The following is a 24,567-nucleotide window of genomic DNA, read 5'->3' as shown; positions in this document are numbered from 1 at the left end:
TAAATTTAAGTGAGTGGATTCATTAAGATGCATTTACATTTTAGGGGTATCCAATAAAAAGAAATTAAAAATTTCTTGCTAAAAACAAGACTCATTTAAAATTCATTGATGATGGAATCGAATACAACTTGCATTGAATGTGCATACAGAGTAACTGTGGACAAATTTACATATAAATGAAATCAATTCAGTAATATACTGACAGAATGACAATATCTGATTTAATAAATCTTACTTCACCAAAAGGTCAGTTGCTCATTACCCTCATTTGAGACAAAAATCAAAGTGGAATCACCAAGTAAAATTGGAATGTGTTGCATCCGATGATTGGAAATAAAGCTAATTAGAATTAAAATTCTGAGCTTGTTTGGATAGTAAGTCTTTAGTTAGAATAAAGCTTGCTTTAAAAATGGGAATTTGGTGGAAAAGGCGTGTACAGTTATACTTTTGAAATGGGGATTCAGTGGAAAAGACATCTCTACAGTCATGATTTGAAAATGGGAATTCAGTAGAAAAGACGTGTATAATCATACTTTGGAAATATTTACTGCAGAATTAAGGCAATCAGTTTAGAAATGTTGGGACAGAATGACAGAATACAATTTCATTTTGAGGGATAATTTGTGTAACAAATATCTTATTGGTTACTAATGTTACCAGTGGTCTTCAAATCTTTACATTTGGCTTTACATCTTCCTTATCAGTTATCAGCTGAATTTTAAAAAATGCTTTTTAAGTTACTTTGATTAAGTCCACTTTCATCCACATTCACATACAATAAAGAAAATCATTGATTTTTCTCTGAAAATATATAGCTATTTGGATTGTTTTTCACCCATTCACCCTCCACCCTCCCTTTTGTATATATAAGCTTTTTGTTTTTGTCTCATTTTCATGGATATAATTGGAATTTCAAAATATTTAATACATAGTATTAATATGTTGATACATGTTGGTAAATACTTATTGATTGAAAGCTTTGATGTATGTGTAGCTTTTGTATTCTATTATGCATCTCCAACCCTTATGATACACTGTTGCAAAATTTATGAAGCAAGCCATTATGATTGTTTGTACCCTGCAAAACCACCCATTGGAGTTTAATGGTACATGTACCCTTTTTATAAGTCTTTGGTATGACTCAGATGGTCAGACACTCTAATAACTTAGCCATCTGAGTTGTACTGGTACCTCTAAACTTGTTAATGGATTCAGATATGGCATAATTGAACATTCACTTGTTTGTCTTTAAGTCTGACTGAATTACAGTTTTTCAATTTTTTTGCACAGTCATTTCTCATTACCTCGGAAGAGATTCAATTTTTCAGTTTTGCCAAAAGACTTAACTTATATATTTCTATACATGTATATGTGTTGATTAGCATCTGCAAGGTTTATCTAATGTGGAGTCAGTTAAAGACTGCTTCACAGACCGCTTTGATGGCTAAGTGATTAGAGTGTCTGTCCAGCCGAGTCATACCAAAGACTTATAAAAAGGGTACATGTCCTAACAGCTGCCTCACTTGGTGCTCAGCATTAAGAGGTTACAGTGTTGGTACTGGTTGACCTGGTGTCAAGATAATGTGACTGCATGGGACATCATGCGTTATGTCTGTGGCATGATGTCCCATTGCTAGACATCACTATAAACTGCCACACTGCAGACATCATGGCAATATGATTGAAAAATTGTTAAAGCTATGTTAAAAATTCAAATCACACAAACACACATAGAATGCTTCATAGATTCAGTATTAAAACCAAAATCTAAACAGAAGTTGTTTAGATATATATTGCAGTTACAACTTCTGTAATTTAATTGAGGGAGGATACATGGTTTGTAAATCTCATAAACATCTCAAAGTGCAAGGGAAAATTTTGAATCCCAAAGTTAAACCTGAGAATTTGAATTCTGACATTCAGGTGGAGTTGTATAGACTTGGCAAATCATATATGTTGGTGCTTCTTCTATGAGGCCACTCCATGTAAAATTGAGATGTGGTACTATGTATCTGTATGTAGTGGTAATTATTCTATGAGGCCAGTCCTTGTAAAATGTAGATGTGGTACTATGTATCTGTATGTAGTGGTAATTATTCTATGAGGCCAGTCCTTGTAAAATGTAGATGTGGTACTATGTATCTGTATGTAGTGGTAATTATTCTATGAGGCCACTCCTTGTAAAATGTAGATGTGGTACTATGTATCTGTATGTAGTGGTAATTATTCTATGAGGCCACTCCATGTAAAATTGAGATGTGTACTATGTATCTGTATGTAGTGGTAATTATTCTATGAGGCCACTCCATGTAAAATTGAAATGTGTACTATGTATCTGTATGTAGTGGTAATTATTATATGAGGCCACTCCTTGTAAAATTGAAATGTGGTACTATGGTGGTGGCTTCTCAAAGGGATTGAAAATGTTTTATTTTTTAAATCAATTTTTTTGTGGGGTGTGGTGACCTCTTAAGGCAGAATGGGGAAAAAATATTAATTTTATTGACAAGGAAATTGGCTGTCATCATTGAATGACCTGTCTTAAAAGAGGTATCCTGAAGGGGACCAACTGTGTAAACATGTTTCTGACATATCATTGACTAAAAGGATGGAATGTTCATTAATTACATGTACAAAAAAAATAATTCTTTCTGTATAAAAATTCCTTTAAATTAAAAAAAAAGAAAAGAAACAAAAAATTTAATGGTGACATGAGAACACAGCTAAATATTGCATGTCAAACTGGCTTACATTAGCAGCATGTAAGAATTATGGACTAGATTCAGATATTCTTATTGTTATGTGAAAAAGAAGTCTTCTTTCTTGTAATTACTGCCCATGCTGGTGCACACAGATTATTGCCATGCTTTTATGAGGTTTTAGGAATGGAATTGAAATACTAATCCATGTACAGAATGAACTAAACTACAAAATATATAGACTTGGCTCTGTGATTTTGTAATGTGCAGGGTCTTGGCTAATGACTGAGTGAAAAGTGTTGACCCAGATTGGTCATTGCCTAATGTGCTAGCTGATCTGACTTGTAGTCATGAAACATTCTAAGCACAAAAATTTTAAATGTGCTTATATTTGTGAAATTTTAATCTTTAATAAATAATTAATAATTAACATGGAAAGATAAAAAAGTTTTCTAATTGTATCTATATATGTGTGCCAGATTTAGATGATAATTAGAGGCTCAAAATATATTCTTTCTAAATTTTGCAACCAGAGAAAAAGTTCAGTTTTCATGCCGACTCATTTCATGACCTTGAAGCCTTGAGATCACAGAATTCGGAGCTTGAGTTTTTATTATAAGCCAGTCAGAATAAAGTTTTCATTATCACTGTCATTTGTGATTGGACGAAGCAAAATCAAGAGCTCAGACTCAAGAGTTGTATGATTGCCAGACCAGATCTATGATGGTTGCAGCTGAGTGCACATTAAACATTCATAACTATTGTTGCAGATCCTGACTGGAGATTGAATGTGAATGCACCTCAATTCATTGTGAATCTGTTAATCTCTTCTTTTAAGCCCAGGTACAAAGTATGGTTTAACAATGCTGTAATTTTCACATAAAACATGTCCAGTGAGCATATGAGTTGTACATAATGGCATGTTATTTGCTTTTTTGAAATGACTGGCAAAGAATTTGATCCCTAACTAAGCATGGCAATTTGGAGAAATTACATTTCTTGTCTGCTGGCTTCAGATAAATGAATTGCCTAATGGTTATTTTTTATTTTATTGGAGTGTATGGAATACTGCAGAAGTACTGAGCCCATTTGTATGTATTTCATGGAAATTTAGAAACTTATTAGAATTTTGATGCATGTCTGTCATTAAAAAATAGGACTGTTGAGTGTACCAAGCTTGTGTACTACGGATTTGGAAATAGGGCTTGAAAGGTTGGCCCAAATGACATCACAAGGGCTGAATTGATGGATGGCAAGCTATGTGGGACATGTAAAGGGATGTTAATTAAAAAACTGCATAACATTTTGCATATTTATTATAACAGTGTTATAAAGTTTGATTTGTAGCCATTAAAGAATCAACAGACCTAATTGATTTCAATACAAATGAGCAATTAATTTCCACTCAACACTAAGTATATGCTATTCTGCCATGAACATTTCTGGGTCTGCCTTTGCATAATGCATAAACACCTCAGGGTCTGCCTTAGCATAAAATGTCAACATCTTAGGGCCTGCCTTAGCATAATACATCAACATCTCTGGGTCTGCCTTTGCATAATGCATAAACATCTCTGGGTCTGCCTTTGCACAATGCATAAATATCTCAGGGTCTGCCTTAGCATAATACATCAACATTTTAGGGCCTGCCTTTGCATAATTCATAAACATATCAGGGTCTGCTGCATAATGCATAAATATTTCAGGGTCTTTCTTTGCATGATAGATTAAGATCTCAGACCATGCATCAACATCACAGGGTCTGCATTTACATAATGTATGGGCATTGCAGAATCTGCCTTTGCAGGGTCTGTCTTTGCATAATGCATAAACTTCTCAGGTCTGCTTTGCATAGTGCGTCAACATTTCAGGGATGTGCCTTTGCATAATGCATCATCTCTGGGTCTGCCTTTGCATAATGCATAAGCATCTCAGGGTCTGTCTTTGCATAATACATCAAAATCTCAGTCTGTCTTTGCATAATGCATAAACATCTCAGGTCTGTTTTGCATAATGCATCAGCATTTCAGGGATGTGCCTTTGCATAATGCATCATCATCTCTGGGTCTGCCTTTGCATAATGCATAAGCATCTCAGGGTCTGTCTTTGCATAATACATCAAAATCTCAGTCTGTCTTTGCATAATGCATAAACATCTCAGGTCTGCTTTGCATAATGCATCAGATTCTCAGGGTCTACCTTTGCATAATGCATAAGCATCTCAGGGTCTTTGCATAATGCATCAACATCTCAGGGTCTGTCTTTGCATAATACATCAAAATCTTAGTCTATCTTTGCATAATGCATAAGCATCTCAGGGTCTTTGCATAATGCATCAACATCTCAGGGTCTGTCTTTGCATAATGCATAAACATCTCAGGTCTGTTTTGCATAATGCATCAGTATCTCAGGGTCTTCCTTTGCATAATGCATAAGCATCTCAGGGTCTCTGCATAATGCATAAGCATCTCAGGGTCTGTCTTTGCATAATGCATCAACATCTCAGGGTCTTTGCATAATGCATAAGCATCTCAGGTCTGCTTTGCATAATGCATCAACCTTTCAGGGATGTGCCTTTGCATAATGCATCATCATCTCTGGGTCTGCCTTTGCATAATGAATAAGCATCTCAGGGTCTGTCTTTGCATAATGCATCAACATCTCAGGGTCTGTCTTTGCATAATGCATAAACATCTCAGGTCTGCTTTGCATCAGTATCTCAGGGTCTGCCTTTGCATAATGCATAAGCATCTCAGGGTCTTTGCATAATACATAAGCATCTCAGGGTCTGTCTTTGCATAATGCACCAACATCTCAGGGTCTGTCTTTGCATAATGCATAGTATCTCAGGGTCTTTGCATAATGCATAAGCATCTCAGGTCTGCTTTGCATAATGCATCAGTATCTCAGGGTCTACCTTTGCATAATGCATCAACATCTCAGGGTCTTTGCATAATGCATCAACATCTCAGGGTCTGTCTTTGCATAATGCATAAGCATCTCAGGTCTGTCTTTGCATAATGCATCAACATCTCAGGGTCTGTCTTTGCATAATACATCAAAATCTCAGTCTGTCTTTGCATAAAGCATAAGCATCTCAGGTCTGCTTTGCATAATGCATCAGCATTTCAGGGATGTGCCTTTGCATAATGCATCATCATCTGTGGGTCTGCCTTTGCATAATGCATAAGCATCTCAGGGTCTGTCTTTGCATAATACATCAAAATCTCAGAGTCTGTCTTTGCATAATGCATAATCATCTCATGTCTGCTTTGCATAATGCATCAGTATCTCAGGGTCTACCTTTGCATAATGCATCAGCATCTCAGGGTCTTTGCATAATGCATCAACATCTCAGGGTCTGTCTTTGCATAATGCATAAGCATCTCAGGGTCTGTCTTTGCATAATACATCAAAATTTCAGTCTGTCTTTGCATAATGCATAAGCATCTCAGGTCTAACTTTGCATAATGCATCAACATCTCAGGGTCTTTGCATAATGCATCAACATCTCAGGGTCTGTCTTTGCATAATGCATAAGCATCTCAAGGTCTACTTTGCATAATGCATCAACATCTTAGGGTCTGTCTTTGCATAATGCATCAACATCGCAGGGTCTGTCTTTGCATAATACATCAAAATCTCAGTCTGTATTTGCATAATGCATAAACATCTCAGGTCTGCTTTGCATAATGCATCAGTATCTCAGGGTCTACCTTTGCATAATGTATCAACATCTCAGGGTCTTTGCATAATGCATCAACATTTCAGGGTCTGTCTTTGCATAAGGCATGAGCATCTCAGGGTCTGTCTTTGCATAATGCATCAACATCTCATGGTCTGTCTTTGCATAATGCATCAACATGTCAGGGTCTGTCTTTGCATAATGCATAAGCATCTCAGGGTCTGTCTTTGCATAATGCATCAACATCTCGTGGTCTGTCTTTGCAAAATGTGTTAACATTGCAGGCCATGCATCAACATCTCAGGGTCTGCTTTTACATGAGGCATCAGCATTTTATTGCCTGCCTTTGCATAATGCATCAACAGCACAGAGTATACCCTGTTCTCTTGAGATCATAAGTATAATGAATAACATAGACCCTGTTCTGCCAGCACATTATCTGAAAATAGATTTGAATGCATTTGGAAGTAGATAAAACTTAGAATGAAAAAAAATGATGTTTTTTCCCCACTAGGAACCATGAGCCAACTATGCGATCATATAAAATACAAAAAATGTAAATGCAAAAGACAATTTGTTGCAATTGTTAGCAGAGGTTGACTAGAACTCTTCAGCCAAATCAAACTAGGATACAAAATATTTTATTGCTTGACATTACATTTGAATTCTTCTCTTGTGCCTGAATTCAGGCTTCAAAGTTTGTAATCTGAACTCATTCTGCTGGTCCACGGACCTTATCCTTTAAGATTTTAAATTCATTACATGAACAGAAACTCGTCACAAATGTACAGCATGCATGATTAAGAAGTATAACAATTGGAACAAACCAGTCTTTCTAATAATCTGGCATCAGAAAGCATAAATAATTTGTAATAATTCACTACTTTTTTATGTAAGTAGATTATAGTCAGAATCATAGTGAAGAATGATAAAGAAATGGTTTTGTCATGAAAAAAGTTTTAACTAATCAGTGAGAGTGTGTAAAATTTTCAGGCATTTATACGGAGGATTTAGAAATATTTACTGTTAAATTAAATCAAGACAATATTTGCAGATAGATTGTTTGTATAAAATGTTAATTTTCAGAACTAATCCATTTGTTGTATTTCATTCTGGTTATTGATCTTCAGTTTGTTGGGGTTTTTTGGGGGAGAGGGGTAGAGTTTGATACCGGTACAGTACTTGTAATATAGCAGGTCATTTCTGAACCAGTCCAAACATCATTCTATGATAAATTTATTTGCCATGTATCAATCCTTTCTTGATAATTAGAAAAGAATTATTGTTGTATTATGCCGGAAGATCATAAATAACTGGTAATTAAACATGACTCACAATAGATGTAATGTCGGAAATTTGATTTGCATATTGATGTATAATTCATCATTTATTAAAATAAAATGTAAAAATTTTCAGCTTTTGTATATTGATTTGAAAATCTACCTGTCTGTATCTAAACATCTACTTATTTTGGGGTATTAATGTCAAGAGACTGATTTGGCTGGAAAATGGGGGTGAGGGCAATTCATGGGCTCTATTCCATCAAAAAACATTTCTTGCTTTTTTTCCTATCTTGAGCATACCAACAATACCAGCAGTGTACAGCTGTTCAGGAATTGTTATAAAATATAAATATTGTCTAATCATTACGTTCTTAATACTGAAGACAGCAAGCTTTGTGTTTAGATGAATCAAAATGGTAAACTGTCATTATGAGAATGAAAATTAGCTGGGGGCTTTTTGACACCTGTAAAAAAGATTGATACTTATAAAAACCATGGAAAAAGCATTAAGCATTTTGGAATTTGGATGAACAAAATATTGCTTAAGCTATGAAAGGGTCTGTCATGACAATATCATCCATTGGGGAAATGGTTCCTTTGAATTTGTTTTCACAGAAAGATCACTGTTGGTTTAGAAGCCTTCAGTATGTTCTTGAGAAAGGCACTTAGCACTTAGCTCTTATTTGCTCTGTTATAGTTCCATTACAAACCAACCAACTTTCCATTCCTTTTTGTCTGTTATTGGAACCACTGTAAACCCATTAATGTACTGCTATGTTCTGATGTATCTGATAGTTTTTGAAAATTTAAAAACTTGATAGTTTTGATTTTAGCCAAAATATTAAATTGGAAAACAGGATTTAATGCAGTATTTGCATTAATTCATTGTCATACTTGATGGTAATCTGCACAAGAGTGGATATGCTATGGGATTTTAGGTAGTATAATAAGAAGAGGTTGCCATGGCTGCCATATCTATGGGCAGATCCAGATTTAATGGTCTGGTCTGACACTGCACACAGTAGCACTTGTATTAGATTTGCTTTAGTAGCATAATGATAAAATAATAGAGATCCCAGAGCACATTCATATTTGCAAGAAATCTCATGCTAGGTGAAACATTTTTTGTGTGGTTTTAATAGCTCTACTGGTCAAACACCAAAATAATTTGTGCAGTCACCCATCTTATGCTGTCTGTTTAGTATCCAAATGTTCGAATAATAGATTCTTTACAGACACAAAGGCCAGCCCACCCTTGTCACCATCCTGAGGCTCTAGAGATGGTCTACTGTAGTTTTAAATGTCCTCCCTTTGAGGCTGGCTCAGACTGGGTGTTTTATTTAGAAAATGATGTAGTAGAGACATTATGCAATGAAATGTGCACCTGGCATGCAGTGCAGATTTTGCACATGATGCTGATTTCTTCTACAGCCTCCTTATCAACAAGGTTTCTGTGATTTATGGTATCCCATACCAATTATATGTCCAATGGCTCTCACATTTTTCCAGCAGTGAGAGTAGGCCTTAAGATTCATGTCATCAGAAAATATCAAGTATGTGGAGATGCCATCAACTAATATTGGTGCCTTTTGTCAAACACCTTAACCCTAGTCTTTGATACAAGGACCACAGAAGACCATGAGCTCCATGGGATGGTCATGACACATAGAAAATATGAAATTGTCCCAATTTTGTCAGTGCTTGGAACACCATCCTTCAAGAAGCCTCAAAACTAAGAGGACACTGTACCACATGCAATGTCATTTATTTACTCACTTGCACAAAATATATGTTGGTGAGACTAAAAGGGAATTCCAAGTGAGAATAAAAGAGCACTTGAGGGATATTGATAATCATAAAGATTCCCAGGGTGTCTTAAACATTTTAATTTATATGACCACAACATAGCTTGTATTAAATATCAGGTAATATAAATTTTTAAGTCTGATCCCAAGCTTTCCAGTAGCACTAATTTTACTAAAGATAGAGAACTTTATTGGATATACCAATTACATATAGAAAACTTTATTGGATATACCAATTACATATAGAAAACTTTATTGGATATACCAATTACATATAGAAAACTTTATTGGATGTACCAATTACATATAGAAAACTTTATTGGATATACAAATTACATATAGAGAACTTTATTGGATATACCAATTACATATAGAGAACTTTATTGGATATACCTATTACATACTCTACAGCCGGTAGGGATTAAAAGGCTTACTATACATAGAATGTTTGCATTTTCATAAAGATGTTGACATTTTGATTACATTGTAATATAAATCTGTCAACAGACGGAGGTAACATACCCGTAGTCTTTAAATATTCAGAATGTTTGTTTATTTCCTTTTTCAGATGTCTGTTTGAATTCAAAATATAATTTTATTAGAATGTCTTTGGGCTGATTTCAGTTTAGAACATTCTGGATAAGCAGAAGCTGCACACAGTGTACCATACCTTAGATCTGTTATACAAAAAACTCAGAATGGAATTGAATGCTATTTAGGCACATATTAAATTCAAAGAAATATTGCATGCTGTTCAGGAACTTTTTAGAAATATTTTGTATAGACTTTAATGTAGTGTCAGTTTTCTTGGAAGTAGATGAATAATGCTGCATCAACAAAGTAAAAATGAAACCAAGCGTTAAGTACAACTTGTTTTGATCTTGGCATAAGACAAAAATGCTGGAGCTTTTTGTATAACATACAGTTACAACTGATTTTTAAAAACTACAAGTTTAATTGTAAAAGCCACACCATAACAGGTTTGAGTAAGTTATCTTACTTATTCTAAGAAATTGTTAGATTGACTGATTGCCCTTTGACAGAGATTTATCGGCTTTGGGATTAGATTTAGCGATGGTGACCATTCCTACATTCTTCATTTTACCTGCCAAAAATTCTCTAGTAATGCACTAATAAATTATATTTTTGACTCATCAAAACTTTGTTGAACTTCTGTAGGAATTTATCAGACCCACTGGTATGTAAATACTGTATGTGGAAGGGTTTGAAGCCACTTGCTCTTTCAAGCTAATTTTGATCTCCTAAACTACTGTCACCTAAAAGATTTATATTTCAATGACACTTCAATTACATGTAGCACAAGAATTATGTGACCCAAGCAAAAAATACAAACATTCTGTAAACCAGACAATTTGTACAAAACTGTACATTATTAGTTAACAATATTTTGACTATATACTACTATATTATTATCAATTAACAATATTTTGACTATATACTACTGTATTATTATCAGTTAACAATATTTTGACTATATACTACTGTATTATTATCAGTTAACAATATTTTGACTATATACTACTGTATTATTATCTTACTGTAACTTGTTGAATTCACAGAATTGCAGAGATTTCTTATGATAAAATATTTTGTGAAAATTAATCAAAATGTTCCTTAGTGTCAAAAAGTTGCTAAAATTATATAAATATTTGTCATACGTGTGAGCTGAGTCACCATAGTAGATATGTTACTTATTTTTAACAATGAATTGCTGGCAATTTAGAATACATTTTTTATAAGCAAGGTTCACCCAATTTTTATGATTACCATATGCACTCACTTATAAGTCAGACCCAAATGCAAACTTACAGAACCAGATCTGCCATCGAATTATGCATCAGCAGATCTGGGTTAGTGTAATTTTTTAGGAGTAATCAGTAGAACAAGCAGTATAACCCCTGATCTGCCAGTGTATTTTGTGATGGTGGGTCAGGTTCTTAGTTTTGTTTTCTCAGTTGGACCAGACTTACAAGCAAGGTAATTTAAACTGCAATTACCATGTCAGGAAGTTCTCACTGATTTAATCCAATGGATGTATTATCTCAAGGATGCATGAACATCTAGTTGCCTAGAGAAATCTCGTCCACTAAACCTTTGCTCCTCAACTCAGTGTCAAAATTAAAGGTTGGAAATGTCTGTAAACAGCTGTTATTTAGTCTCTGAAGTTATTTCGTAGTTTCAGAGGTAAAGATAGTTTATCAGTACATTCAATATAGTTGTTAGCAACCTTGTATTTCATTTCAGCCTTCTTTGTGGCCATGCTGAATTCTTTTGTCCATGTTATTATGTATGCATATTATTGCTTGGCGGCATTTGGTCCACATATGCAGAAATACCTCTGGTGGAAAAGATACCTCACTCGAATGCAACTAGTAAGTATCCAATGTCGCTACGATGTTTCATAAAGCTATCACAGTGACCAGTACAAAGTCTATATAATATCCTGTCAAGACATTATATAAGGTTAATACAAATATGCACCAAAGTCAAAACTCTATGCCTGTTTAGGCTAGGAAATTAAAGGAATGTTTATTTTTAAGTTTTATAAATGAATAATGTGCATTTATTAGAATAGAAGCAGATTATTGATATATAACAGTATGTGAATGCATTTGAATAGAAACAGATTACTGATATATTATAACAGTATGTGAATGTATTAGAATAGAAGCAGATTACTGATATATAACAGTATGTGAATGTATTAGAACAGAAGCATGCAGTTTACTGAGATATAACAGTATGTGAATATTTTAGAATAGAAGCAGATTACTGATATATAACAGTATGTGAATGTATTTGAATAGAAGCAGATTACTGATATATAACAGTATGTGAATGTATTAGAATAGATTAGCAGATTAATGATATATAACAGTATGTGAATGTATTTGAATAGATTAGCAGATTACTGATTTATGACAGTTTGTGAAGGTATTAGAATAGATTAGCAGATTACTGAGATATAACAGTATGTGAATGTATTAGAATAGAAGCAGATTACTGATATATAACAGTATTTGAATGTATTAGAATAGAAGCAGATTACTGATATATAACAGTATGTGAATGTATTAGAATAGATTAGCAGATTACTGATATATATCAGTATGTGAATGTATTAGAATAGAAGCAGATCACTGATATATAACAGTGTGTGAATGTATGACTGGTAGAATAGATTAGCAGATTACTGAGATATAACAGTATGTGAACGTATTAGAATAGAAGCAGATTGCTGATATATAACAGTATGTGAATGTATTAGAATAGAAAGAGATTACTGATATATAACATTTCAGCATACCTCATATTTCATTTGCTAAGTTTTTCATTTCTCTATAATTTTAACTCACTTCAGTTATCATTTATTGTCCATATTCAGATTTTCTAAAAACCATTGTTTTCTTTTTTTTTTGCAGACTCAATTCTTTGCCTTCTTAGTTCATACAAGTATAAATCTGGTGGTGGAGTGTGGCTATCCAAAAGAATATTGCCTGGCGGTGTTTCTATATGCTATATCATTGATTTTATTATTTGGCAATTTTTACCAAAAAACATACTCACAAAATTCAAAGGAAACAAAGCTTGATTGATGATTTTGATAGATAGGATTTTATAAGTAATGTTGTTTTAATGTAAGATAAACAAATTCAGGTGAATTTATTATCTTGCATGTCATGTATATTAGATCAACTACATATTGGTTAAACTAATATTGAGATAGTGTCATATGTTTTCAGGTATTTATGATAATCGGACCTCATTCATGATTGTACAATGAAAGTGTTATAACACACAAGTATGTTTTTTATTTTCATGTCATATCAAAACGTTAGTACAAATCATCTATTTCTGGGTACATCAGCTTTCATTGGAAACTCTTTCAGAGAGAGTTGCTTTTCTGGATTCCATGAGACAGACATACAGGACTAACCATTTAATTTCAGGGGGTGGGGTGTGAATTTTAAACCAGGATAAATATTTTTGTACATCAAGATTTTCTGATATATTGGATATAATTTCTTTTAAAAAATCTGAGCAAATATTCTTTAAGCTATTTGGGGGCACACAAATTAAAAAACCCCAATAAACACTGACCACCCTATCCTCACCATGAAAGTTCAATGATAGGTTCTTAACAGTAAATCAGAGGATAGTTCCATGGCTGCTAGTTAGAAGCAGGGTAATCTTGGCCCATTCTCTGATATCCAGTGTATTGATATCACAAAGGATGATGTCAACTAGACTTGCAAACTCAAATTTAATATGGTAGGTAATGTATCAGTAAAACAAAAGAATTGTGAACATTCTGGACATAAGCTTAAAACCCAGATAAATAAGTATGGAGAGGACAAAAAAAACAACAAGACTACACAAAAGGACATCTTTAAAATTGAGTTCCAGGAAAATGATACCACTTAGACTCCTGTCATCTTCTTTAAATCAGGAATAATATCAGTGTAGGATAAAAGAGTTACAGAGTGGACAAGAAATTATTTGAAAGAACCATTAGGTAAAATGATTTAACTAAATGGCAGTCTTGAGAAAATTCTTGCTTCAATCCAGATATCTGACAGCTAGGACTCTGCACAGGATCCCTGATGTAAATCCACAAGCAGGAGTCTTCAGGATTCTTCAGTTACTCCTGTTAAAATTTCATTAATGTGTGTGCCATGATAACAAGGGCACAGCTGTTCTTATCGACAATTCATTGAAGTGGTATTGACTGCAGCAGTTTATCAACGAAGTCAATTGTAGAATTGACACTCTAAAGGAAACTATTGATATCAGGGATATTGTTACCAACCACCCATGTATGCATTAATCCCCACAGTGAACCAGTAACCGATACTTGTTTGCACAGAAAGTGAAATCCCTATTAAGAAGGGTCAAATGTGACAATTACAAGGTCAACAGTTATTAGTGGATTATATTAACGAGTGCAATTACAACAGAAAAAGTTTGGCACAAGTTCTACTGTGACATCAAGTAACAGTAAGCTCAGTCAAGATATCATTTTGACAAGGACTAAATTTCCACTTAATCCAATCAAACAAACAATAATTCAGTTTTAAATAATGAGCCTGGTACAACTCATCACAGTGTAATACATGGCAGGATAAACATCCAAGGACACAACAGAAGTGTTACAGTTCACATCTTTCCAGGAGCCAAAATCCCACATATCAGGTGCGAACTGCAAATACAGTAATACCTCAAACATTTGCGAGGTTAGGTTCCAGAACCAGTCGCGGATCAGGAGGAATCGCGAATGTTTGGTACGAGTCACTGAAAATGCTAATAAATGCTTATTTCTAGGGTTTAAACCCTAAACATGACCCAAATCATGCTCCCAAAGCACTTTAATTTCATTTAAAAGTTAGCGTAATACATTACCCTTAAAGAGAGAAATAAATGGTTGACGTAAAAATAGAGCACAGTATTGCCTAATGGGTATTTGCCACACTAGCGCATTTACAGTACGGTACATGTATACTAATATTACCCCTATACTAATTCATTGGCTGCTGTTTTCTTTTGCTCTCACAGTAAGGTAAAACCAAGTAACGAATGGGACTGTAAACTTAATGACTGACGTTTTCTTTGTCATTGTCAGGAAGCTAAACTAGGTAAACTTCATATGTCACAGAAGTCATATAATGAAGGTACAATTCAATAAAATAAAGAAAACATGTACGTAGAGGGTACCAATGAAAATTTCGCAAATCCGTGAATTCGCCATTTTAACCATATGATGTCCACACATATAATCTGAACCAAGCAGCCAACCTGTAGGTGCTAATGCCAACAAATATGCCCTCAAAGAAGCAAGAGTAAGGTAAGACATGCTATTACTGTGGCAAAGAAGGGCATTCTATTGACTGATGTAGGTGATAAGAGAGACTGGAATACTATTACTGTGGCAAAGAAAGGCATTCGTTTGACAGATACAGGCTATGAGAGACCTGAATGCTATTAGTGTGGTGAAGGGCATTCTGTTGACAGATATAGATGAGAGACTAGAATGCTATTATTGTCATAAATAATGAATAACAAAACATCAGGGCAATGATGATTACTAGGATTTTGGCAAATAATGAGGTAGCCACAGGTCAGACTGTCATTTCTTTATGTCTAAACAATAGGACTGCAGATGAAAACAAGTATGCATTATTGAATTATCTCTTGTGTTGAATGCAGTTTCATGCACACAGACAGTGACTGCATTTCTCTAACTTCAAAATCCAGTATCAATGCTTCCTAACTTTATAACAATGATGTGCTTTGGTCATTGCACTTGATCTAATGAATCATGCTCAGAGGAGGGGTAATGCTCATGGGATGAATACTAACTAGTTCAAGGAATCTAGACATGCTAGAGACACTGGATGAGTTAGCAAGTTAATTCAAATGCTCTGAACCCTCTTCACTTAATATGAGCACATCAGCCTGGGACACATGTAATTTGGTTATTGTTGTTGGTTTTAATGGCACTTTTAACACATGATTGGATATATTATGATGAAGAAATAGGAACTAAGTATCAATCCCAAGGACACACCAAAGCAGCTGTTTAAGGTATATGCTCATCAGGATATATAATTTGTGTGGTCCAATGGTGTTTAAGATATATGTTCATTAGGATAATTTGTTTCTCCCTTGTGGCCTAGCAGAGTTGGGGCATAATAAAGAAAAAGGACAGATCAGTTTGACAAAAGGAACATACCCGTTAGTAATGAAATGGCCTTAACTGCCAATAAAGAAATCATGATAATGGATGATATAAATAAGGCTCTTTTGGGTGACCCAAGAAATGCTAACACCTGGATAGACTGTATGATAACTTTAAACATATCCCAATTACAGTAGCAAATGAACCAGTCAGAGTAACAAAAACATCACAATCATTAATTGATCATGTATACAGTATTAATAGTGACAATCCAGCTAAAGTATTTGTGGTCAAATTAAGAGTAAGTGATCACTTTCCCATTTGCATAACATAAAACAGTAAACTTTACTCAACAAAAGATAACTACCTCATGATAAAATACAGATCTTGTATAAAGTTTGATGAGGGAAAATTTATTTGTAATCTTCTGCTGCACTGAACACTGTCAAATGACTTGAAGATCAAAATGATTCTTTTGATAGTACAGTATGAGCAAGTTTTTTAATGATATAGTAGGTGCACATGCATCTCTTCAAACTCTTGAGTAAAATGTTGGATGAATGCTGAAATTCAAGATGCTGTGAAAACTTGGGACAAAATGGAAACTTAAGGGCAAAATGAGAAATATACAATATGGTGAAATAAGGTCCTATTTAACACATTAACCCCTGGATTTTTTTGTCATTTTCACCTGAAAATCGAGTAGGAAACACATTTTGAAAGCTATTTCTGAACAGACTCGAAAACACCAAATCCCCAGTCATCTTTCAATAACATACTGCCTAGTTGTATTAGAAACATCGTTTTTCATTGGCTATTTGACTCATGCATGAGCAGAAGGGTAAACGTATGGGTTTTTTTTGTTTTTATTTTTTTGCTAAACAGAGCCATTATTTTTGTACGGAGACCACTCTTTATTCCAAATGCCCATCTTATCCTACTTTGTGCAAAGGCTCATCTGTCTGTTTGCAGTTCATACTGGTTTGCCTTAGATCTGAGACCAAAAAGTCTAAAATCCAGACACAAAATCGAATTCCGACCACATGCGAATTTTGGGTTTAAAAAAGTCGCGTAAAAAAAAATTGAGAATTTTTTATCAGTATTTTGTAGTGCAGCTAGATATTCCAGATTATTTGGTATCATTATAGAGCTACATCTGTCTACCTTTCTATAATACCACCCACTTTAGTGTATCATGCATGACCATGACACTACAGAGCTCGGCAGTAGGCTACTACCTCCTGACCTGTTAAGTTGTTGCTAGGGGTTAATGTGTTAAAAGGCAAGGAATGATCATTCTAAAAAGCTGCTAGTCTGGTAATGGAAGTCTATGTAACATCTGAAAACTATTCAATGGACTTTGCAACAAAGTCAAAACAAAAAGTGATTCTGCAGCGTTACAGAATGATATAGGCCAGTATATATCTGCAGCGTTACAGAATGATATAGGCCAGTATATATCTGCAGCGTTACAGAATGATATAGGCCAGTATATATCTGCAGCGTTACAGAATGATATAGGCCAGTATATATCAGCAGCGTTACAGAATGATATAGGCCAATATATATCTGCAGTGAATTCAGAGAATACTTTGCAAATGAGCTTGGATAATATCGGTGCAAATGTTCTTTGATGTAGTGCTATGGTTATAGCTTTTTGTGGACTTCCAGAAAGCTTCTGATCTGCATAATCATGAAATTCTCCCCAAAAACTCCAAACAAACTAGAATTGTAGTTAAAACTGCATGCTTTGTATTGAATCATAAATGAATAAAAAGCATTCAGAAAGTATCATATAATGCCCATCTTTCTAAAGAGCATGGCATTGTATGTGGGGTCCCTCATTTTGTTTTCATTTTTTATCAGCAGCCTTCAAATATATCTAATTGAATCAAATTGTGCAACTATTTAATTCACAGATGATACAATTGTTTTCAAAACTATAACTGGTACTGAGGGCATTAAATCCAATTGGAAAAAAGGCCTGGAACTGATATCTTTGTTATCAAGAGAGAATGGTATGATCTTAAGCTGTGCAGAAACCAAATGCATGCTGATCACAACTCAGAAAAGGAGACATAGGCTGAAATATTACAAACTAAGCGTAAAAATCATTAGTAAAATAACTCCCAAGTTTGAAATGGATAGCAATGGAAAAAAAACAACATGCCATGGTACGAGCAGCTGTAAAGGTACAGCTGCTTGTTTTCATGTTTTCAAGGCCTTTCATCAGTATACCAGGGTATAAAGTGTTTGAAGACTTTTATTCAAGCGCATATGGACTATTGCAGTATTGTGTGGACTGGTGCTTTTAAATTTGCTTATGATAGGATTCTTAAAATTCATATAAGGATATGTAGGTTCATTCTAAATGGAATATTTAACACCACATCTTAATTTTATTGTTGTTGTTGTAGGGGTTTAACGCCATTTTTCAGCACACGATAGGCTATACATGGTGGCCAGTATTATTGGTGGAGGAAGAACTAGGGAAAACCCCGGAAAGAACCACCGACCCACGAGAAGCTACTGGCAAGCTTTCTCACATACCCACATTGGCTGAATCCGAGACTCGAACCCACGCAGACAGAGGTGAGATGGCAGTGATCCGTAACGGAGAGCGCTTTAGACCACTCGGCCACTCGGGGCCCCTCTTAATTTTAAAATTAGAAAACTGCACAAATTCATGAGAGATAATTTCATTATTGAAAAGCAAATGAACATGTCTGGGTCCCACTCTCCCATGTATATGTGTGATATATTTCAGTTATGTGATAATCAGTTTAAGGAATCATACAATCTAAGATGAAGTTCTCAATTGAATTCTACCCTTCCAGAATTAGAATTGAACAATACACAAATAGTGATGTGTATCCAGGAGTGTTATCCTGGAATTATCTCTATAACCTGCATATCCAGAGTGTTCTGCTGGAATTCTTTCTCTGTAACTTCCATATCCAGGAGTGTTGTGCTGGAAAATTCCCTCTCTCTAACTTTAAAGTGAGCTCCTTCAGCTTAACATAATACTTAGTCAAGGTGAAGAAAAAAGTTGTTGTTGTAGGGTTTAACAGCATTTTTCAGCACACAGTAGGCTCTACATGGTGGCCAATATTAATGGTGGAGTAAGAACTTGGGGAGGGGGAACCCCAGAAAGAACCACTGACCCACAAGAAGCTACTGGCAAGCTTTTTCTCATACCCACATTAGCCAAATCCAAGACTCGAACGCACGCAGACAGAGGTGAGAAGGCAGTGATCCATAACAAAGAACGCTTTAGACCACTTGGAATAAAAGAAGTAGAAATAACCTTGACTTTCCTGGCATATGCATATGTGTACATGTGTCTGTTTGAACAGTTGGTATACATATTGCAAATGAAATATTAGAGGGCCACAGGGGAGATTATCATTTATTGTATGGTAAATGTGTTACTTTGGTTAAATAAAGTCTGTTATTGAGAATGCATTTTTGTGGTCACCAATTTTATGGTGAAATAGACTGTTTGACATTGTTAAATCATTGTTAAATGTTTCATGTGTGTTGAGACAAACAAATTATGCTAAAATGATATTGCTTATTTGTGTATATTAGATATAGTAACCAACTGGTTAAATAGTCATGTGATTGAAGTGTAAGTATTAGTAAGCATTCAGGTACTTTGTATAATCCTTGTGTGTAATTTAATAATTAAAGAATCAAATTATGTAATTATGTGTTGTTGGCAATATTCTATGAAAGTGATGACACTTTTCATGTGATAGTGAGAAAAGTAGATACTTGATTACCTGCTAAAGGTGATCTGTTAACTCTTCAGTATTTGGCTGGAATTTAAGTTCTTTGTTGATGATGTAAACTAATTCCATAGTAATTGATTAATTTCAAAAGATTGTTGATATCATCACCACTCTGATACTTAAGTGATATTATTAGTTAAGAGCATTCTGTCTTAAACAGTTTTTCTATATACCTTTGACGAAAAAGTTTTCCATCATAGAAGTTAATGAATTTTTTAATACTATAATTAAATTAGAATCTATCCATTTATAAACAGTTTGGTTATAGATAATACCTGCAACTTAGAGTAATGAATAAAATTTACAAAAATATAGACAATATCATGTACGTGAGTTACAAAATATATACATAACACATCCCCTTTAAAGAAAAGAACAATTCATGCAATAAAGCTTTCTCTTTCAATATTAATCAAACACGCATGAAAATAACAATAAAATTGTACAGGAAGATGTATTTTGAATAACACAAACATGAATACAAATTATAGCAATACAGAACTTCTATACATGTGGAAGTGCATCTGCGATCAGATATTCTCTTCCCTTGAAGTGCCCAATGTCAATGTTGTACTCTTGCAACACCGAACTTCACCTGAACACCTGATTTTTATTTTTTAATTTGTTGATGAAAGTAAGGGGTTGCAATCATTAAATACAATAATCAGAGGAGCTGAAATATATGCCTCAAAGTGTTGTTAACCAAACTTAAATAAAACACTCCTTCTGATGGAATAATTTCTCTGATGCTTATTTCCTTTTTTTTCAGAGGAATAGCACACTGGATAAACACTGATGACATGTTAATTCAGGAAGACCAAAATGGTCTTCTTGAATTAATACGCCATCGACCCCTATATCACTCGCATCAACATGCATTTTAAGTGATTGGTTGAAATCTGGAGCTGAAAGAACTTGTGCACTTTTAAGTATGGACTTTAATTTATTGAACACCTCTTGACATTTGTCAGAGCAAAAAAAACTTCGTTTTCTTACTCGGCAAATTGGTCAGGGTCTCAGCAGTTATGGAAAATATGTTGCAAAATTTTCAATAATATCCAGCCATACCAAAAAATCACATCAGCAGCTTTTTCCTGATAGGCACAGGGAATTCAAAAGTAACCTTAACCTCTGCAGCCTTAACTTGACAATGCCTCACAGAATGCCCTAAAAATGTAGCACAAGTTCGGCAATACTCACTTTTAGTTAAATTAATTGCCCATTTTTCCTCAATCTGTTGAATGAAGTATTTGCTAATAGTCTCTAGGTGATCATTCCATGTGTGGCTGTATATATAACGACATCTATGTACTCATCACAGACATCTATACCAGATGCTACATGTTCATTAAATGCAGGAATGTTGAGGGTGAAGTCTTCATACCAAACGGCAGAACTTTGTAGAAGTAGAGACCGTCAGGAGTTGCAAAACCAAAATTTCTTTTGCTCTGTTCATCAGTGGAATCTGCCAGTAACCTTTTAACAGGTCAAACTTGGTGATATATTTTGCATTGCCAATATTATCAATACATTCTTGGTATCAGAAATTAATTTTTTTAGTGACACTATTCACTTCTCTGTATTCAATGCACATACAAAAAGTACTGTGAACTCCAGTTAGTTCTGCTCGGTTCAATAAAATGATTCCCCGGCAATTTGTGTCCTTTTTCAAACACTCTTTGATAGGATTCATCCCGTAACGATGCTGTTTTTACTGGTGTAGAATCTACAATTTTAACATCATGGTAGATTTTGTTTGCTGGTGTTGGAGCGCCAGGAAGCAAGCGCTCATATTAGCTGCTTTAGTTCATCCTTTTCTTGTGGATGTAGATGTGAATATTTCTGGTCCAGATCCTTGTTTCCGAATTTCGAAGACTGGTTAAAACAGGGTCACTACAATCCGGTTGCACATCGTCATTGAAATCTTCATTATGTGGAACCGATAGAACTAAATTGGCTGAATAATTAACAGTGTTATCTCTCTCAACATATTCCTTTAACATTTTTATATGGCAGATCTGTTTCACTCGTCGTCTGCCAGGAGTGTTGATAATATAATTTAAGTCAATTTCTTTTTACCTGTATTGGGACCATAATACCATGCCTGATAAGGACTTGGATGTATTGGCAAGAGAGCCAGAACTTTATTGACAGACTGAAAAGTTCTTTCCTTTGTAGTTTTGTCTTAACTTCATCTTTGATTGAGTAGAGTGAAGTTAGTTTCAAGCTATTTCACAAACCGTCAACAGTTTATTTCTAAAATGCGAGTCATAATCAAGAAGATTAATTACTGGATCGTCTATGGAAAGATGTTTCTCTTTTAACTTAAATGGTCTATGAATAATATGTCCAAAAACAAAATCCTAATGACTTGAACTGAATCCCTAACAGCAAACAACAGTAAAAGAAACCACTCTCATCCCAGTCTTTTCTGGTATCAAAGCAATATGACCGAATCAGATTCTTTAACATATGTTGGGATCTTTCCAACTCCCTATGACTCTTGGGATGTTAACAGAGGACTTAAATTGTTGGATACCTAATTCATGCCTAATTTTTTGGAAGATTCTTGAAATGAAATTAGAACCTTCATCATATCAGACGGATTTGGGAAAGCCAAAAAGTGTCAAGATTTTATTAAGGCTTTTACTATGGTTTTAGTCTTAATACTCCGTAAAGTTATTGTCTCTGTCAATCTTGTCATGCACATATTATCGTCAACAATATTAGTTGCCTGGCTTGGTCTTGGGCAAGGAACTGACACTTTCTACCATTATTCTGCTAAATGGTTCCTCAAATGCAGGAATAGTTTGTACATGTTAATTGGATATCTTCTGATTAGGTTTTCCTACCATCTGACAAGTGTGACAAGATCTACAGTATTCAGAAACATCACTTTTAATTTTTGTTCAGCAAAAATAATGCAAAATCTTGTGATAAAACTTGTGGACTCCTAAATTACCAGCCAATATAGTTTCATGGGCTACACTAATAAATTCCTGTCCATACGATTTAGGAACAAACAATCTGAGAGTACATTGACCACTCGTCACCAGTGGGTACCTAAGGTGGCCTCCATTTTCTCATAAGGACCCCATGTTTTTTACAAAATAGCAAATTGGTACCTCTGCTTCTTCACTTTTGCTAATAGCCGTTCTGAAACAAACAAGTGATCTCAAGATCTTTTTCCTTTTCTACGACAAGTCATTTGACACCTTGGTTAGAAATGAGAGATTAGATATATATAAAAAACAGGAGGATTACAACGATCAATACCTTTTGATTGAGCAATACCAAAAGAAAATGTTACTTCATAAAAAAAACCTGATAAATACACTTGTCAGCCAAATAAATAATTTCCTTATCAACGTCATTCTCAAGAGATCTTTTTGCCATAGCTCGAATTACTGCACAAACAGGGTATAAATCCGGGATATCATTTTCAATACAAGGAACTTTTTTAATCCAAACACGGTTTCTCAGTTACATGTGGATTAACTAGATAGAACGTTATCTCCAGCTAGGTCATTTCCTGGTAATAAATTAACCCCCTCAATGGGCACAGAAACACAGCACAAATAGTCACTGATCCTGAAATTAAGTATGATAAATCAAAGTTATGGAAGGAAGTTGAATACAGCCGCATTCTACTCCCTAAACAAGAACACTTTCAGAAGAAGACTTCTCAGACAAAAGCAAGTTCCTGATCATAAAAGACTCAGAGAAATTTCTTAATATTTTAATAGGGATAGGATTGGCCGAATCACCAATAAGTGATACAGAATCTTTCGACATGAATTGGCGAAATTTCTTCATACTATACTCAGACTGGGCTTTGTTTGAATCTAAAATACTTTGTTTCCAACAATGACAATAACCTTGATATCTGAAAAACATGAGCATTAAGAACAGGTCTGTCTTTATTCTGTTGGTTATTTTTCAACTTAAAACAATCAGAATTAGCGTACTTCCCGCAATAAGTGTACTTAGGACGTGATAAGTACTTCTGATCAGTCTTATTAAAACTTGGATTCTTATAAGTTGTGCTAGATTGAAATTTGTAAGTACTTGAACGAGACTGAATCGGTTTCCATTAAGAAACTGGTGCCATGAAACCTTAATGACAAATGAAACTTTGTGAGTCAAGGAATAGTATCAATTTATATGAGCAGCATTTTCTAAATAGTTTACACGGTATTCATCAAGATAAGTCCTGCTGTCACTATGAACGCAATTCTTGGTCTCTTCGACTAAAATGAGTTGGCTAAGTTTGCTATAGTCTGTAGCAATCGTTTTAGACATATCACCTGTCAAATAGGTTTTTTTCCCTCAGAAATTCGTCGTTGATTTGGCTATTTTCTTTTTCTTTTGTGATTCCCAAACCTCTATCGATATGCCTCAGGTACCAACTCATAACCCTTTAAGATAACTCCTTGACCGAACTTGTCATCATGTTTACTACTAATATTATCGTTAGTAATTCGATCACGGCTATTTATATATCCTGCGCAATCTTGTCAATCATGATATCTTAAAATATGACATATAAACGTACGCAAGATTAAACTTTAGAAAAGCACTACAACTTTGTGCGATGAATAAAA

The 24,567-nt window shown here is 34.5% G+C and overlaps 1 protein-coding gene across 2 annotated transcripts in view; it reads left to right on the top strand.

Moving 5' to 3' along the window:
* Nucleotides 1-19,877, top strand: part of LOC149807376 (very long chain fatty acid elongase 4-like) — a 144,397-nt gene extending 124,520 nt beyond the window's left edge. For both annotated transcript variants that reach the window (XM_089965951.1, XM_089965943.1), the window contains 2 exons: nt 11,738-11,865; nt 12,916-19,877. In XM_089965951.1, coding sequence (XP_089822077.1) covers nt 11,738-11,865; nt 12,916-13,089 — 302 coding nt within the window. In that variant the 3' untranslated portion in view covers nt 13,090-19,877. The remainder of the gene's footprint in view (nt 1-11,737; nt 11,866-12,915) is intronic.
* The last annotated feature ends 4,690 nt before the right edge of the window (nt 19,878-24,567 follow it).

The sequence above is a fragment of the Sinohyriopsis cumingii genome, chromosome 1 (genome assembly GCF_028554795.1).
Source record: "Sinohyriopsis cumingii isolate HCF-2022 chromosome 1, ASM2855479v2, whole genome shotgun sequence".
NCBI classification, from domain to species: Eukaryota; Metazoa; Mollusca; class Bivalvia; order Unionida; family Unionidae; genus Sinohyriopsis; species Sinohyriopsis cumingii.
The sequence above is the reverse complement of the archived record's forward strand: the minus strand, read 5'-3'. Positions and strand labels throughout refer to the sequence as shown.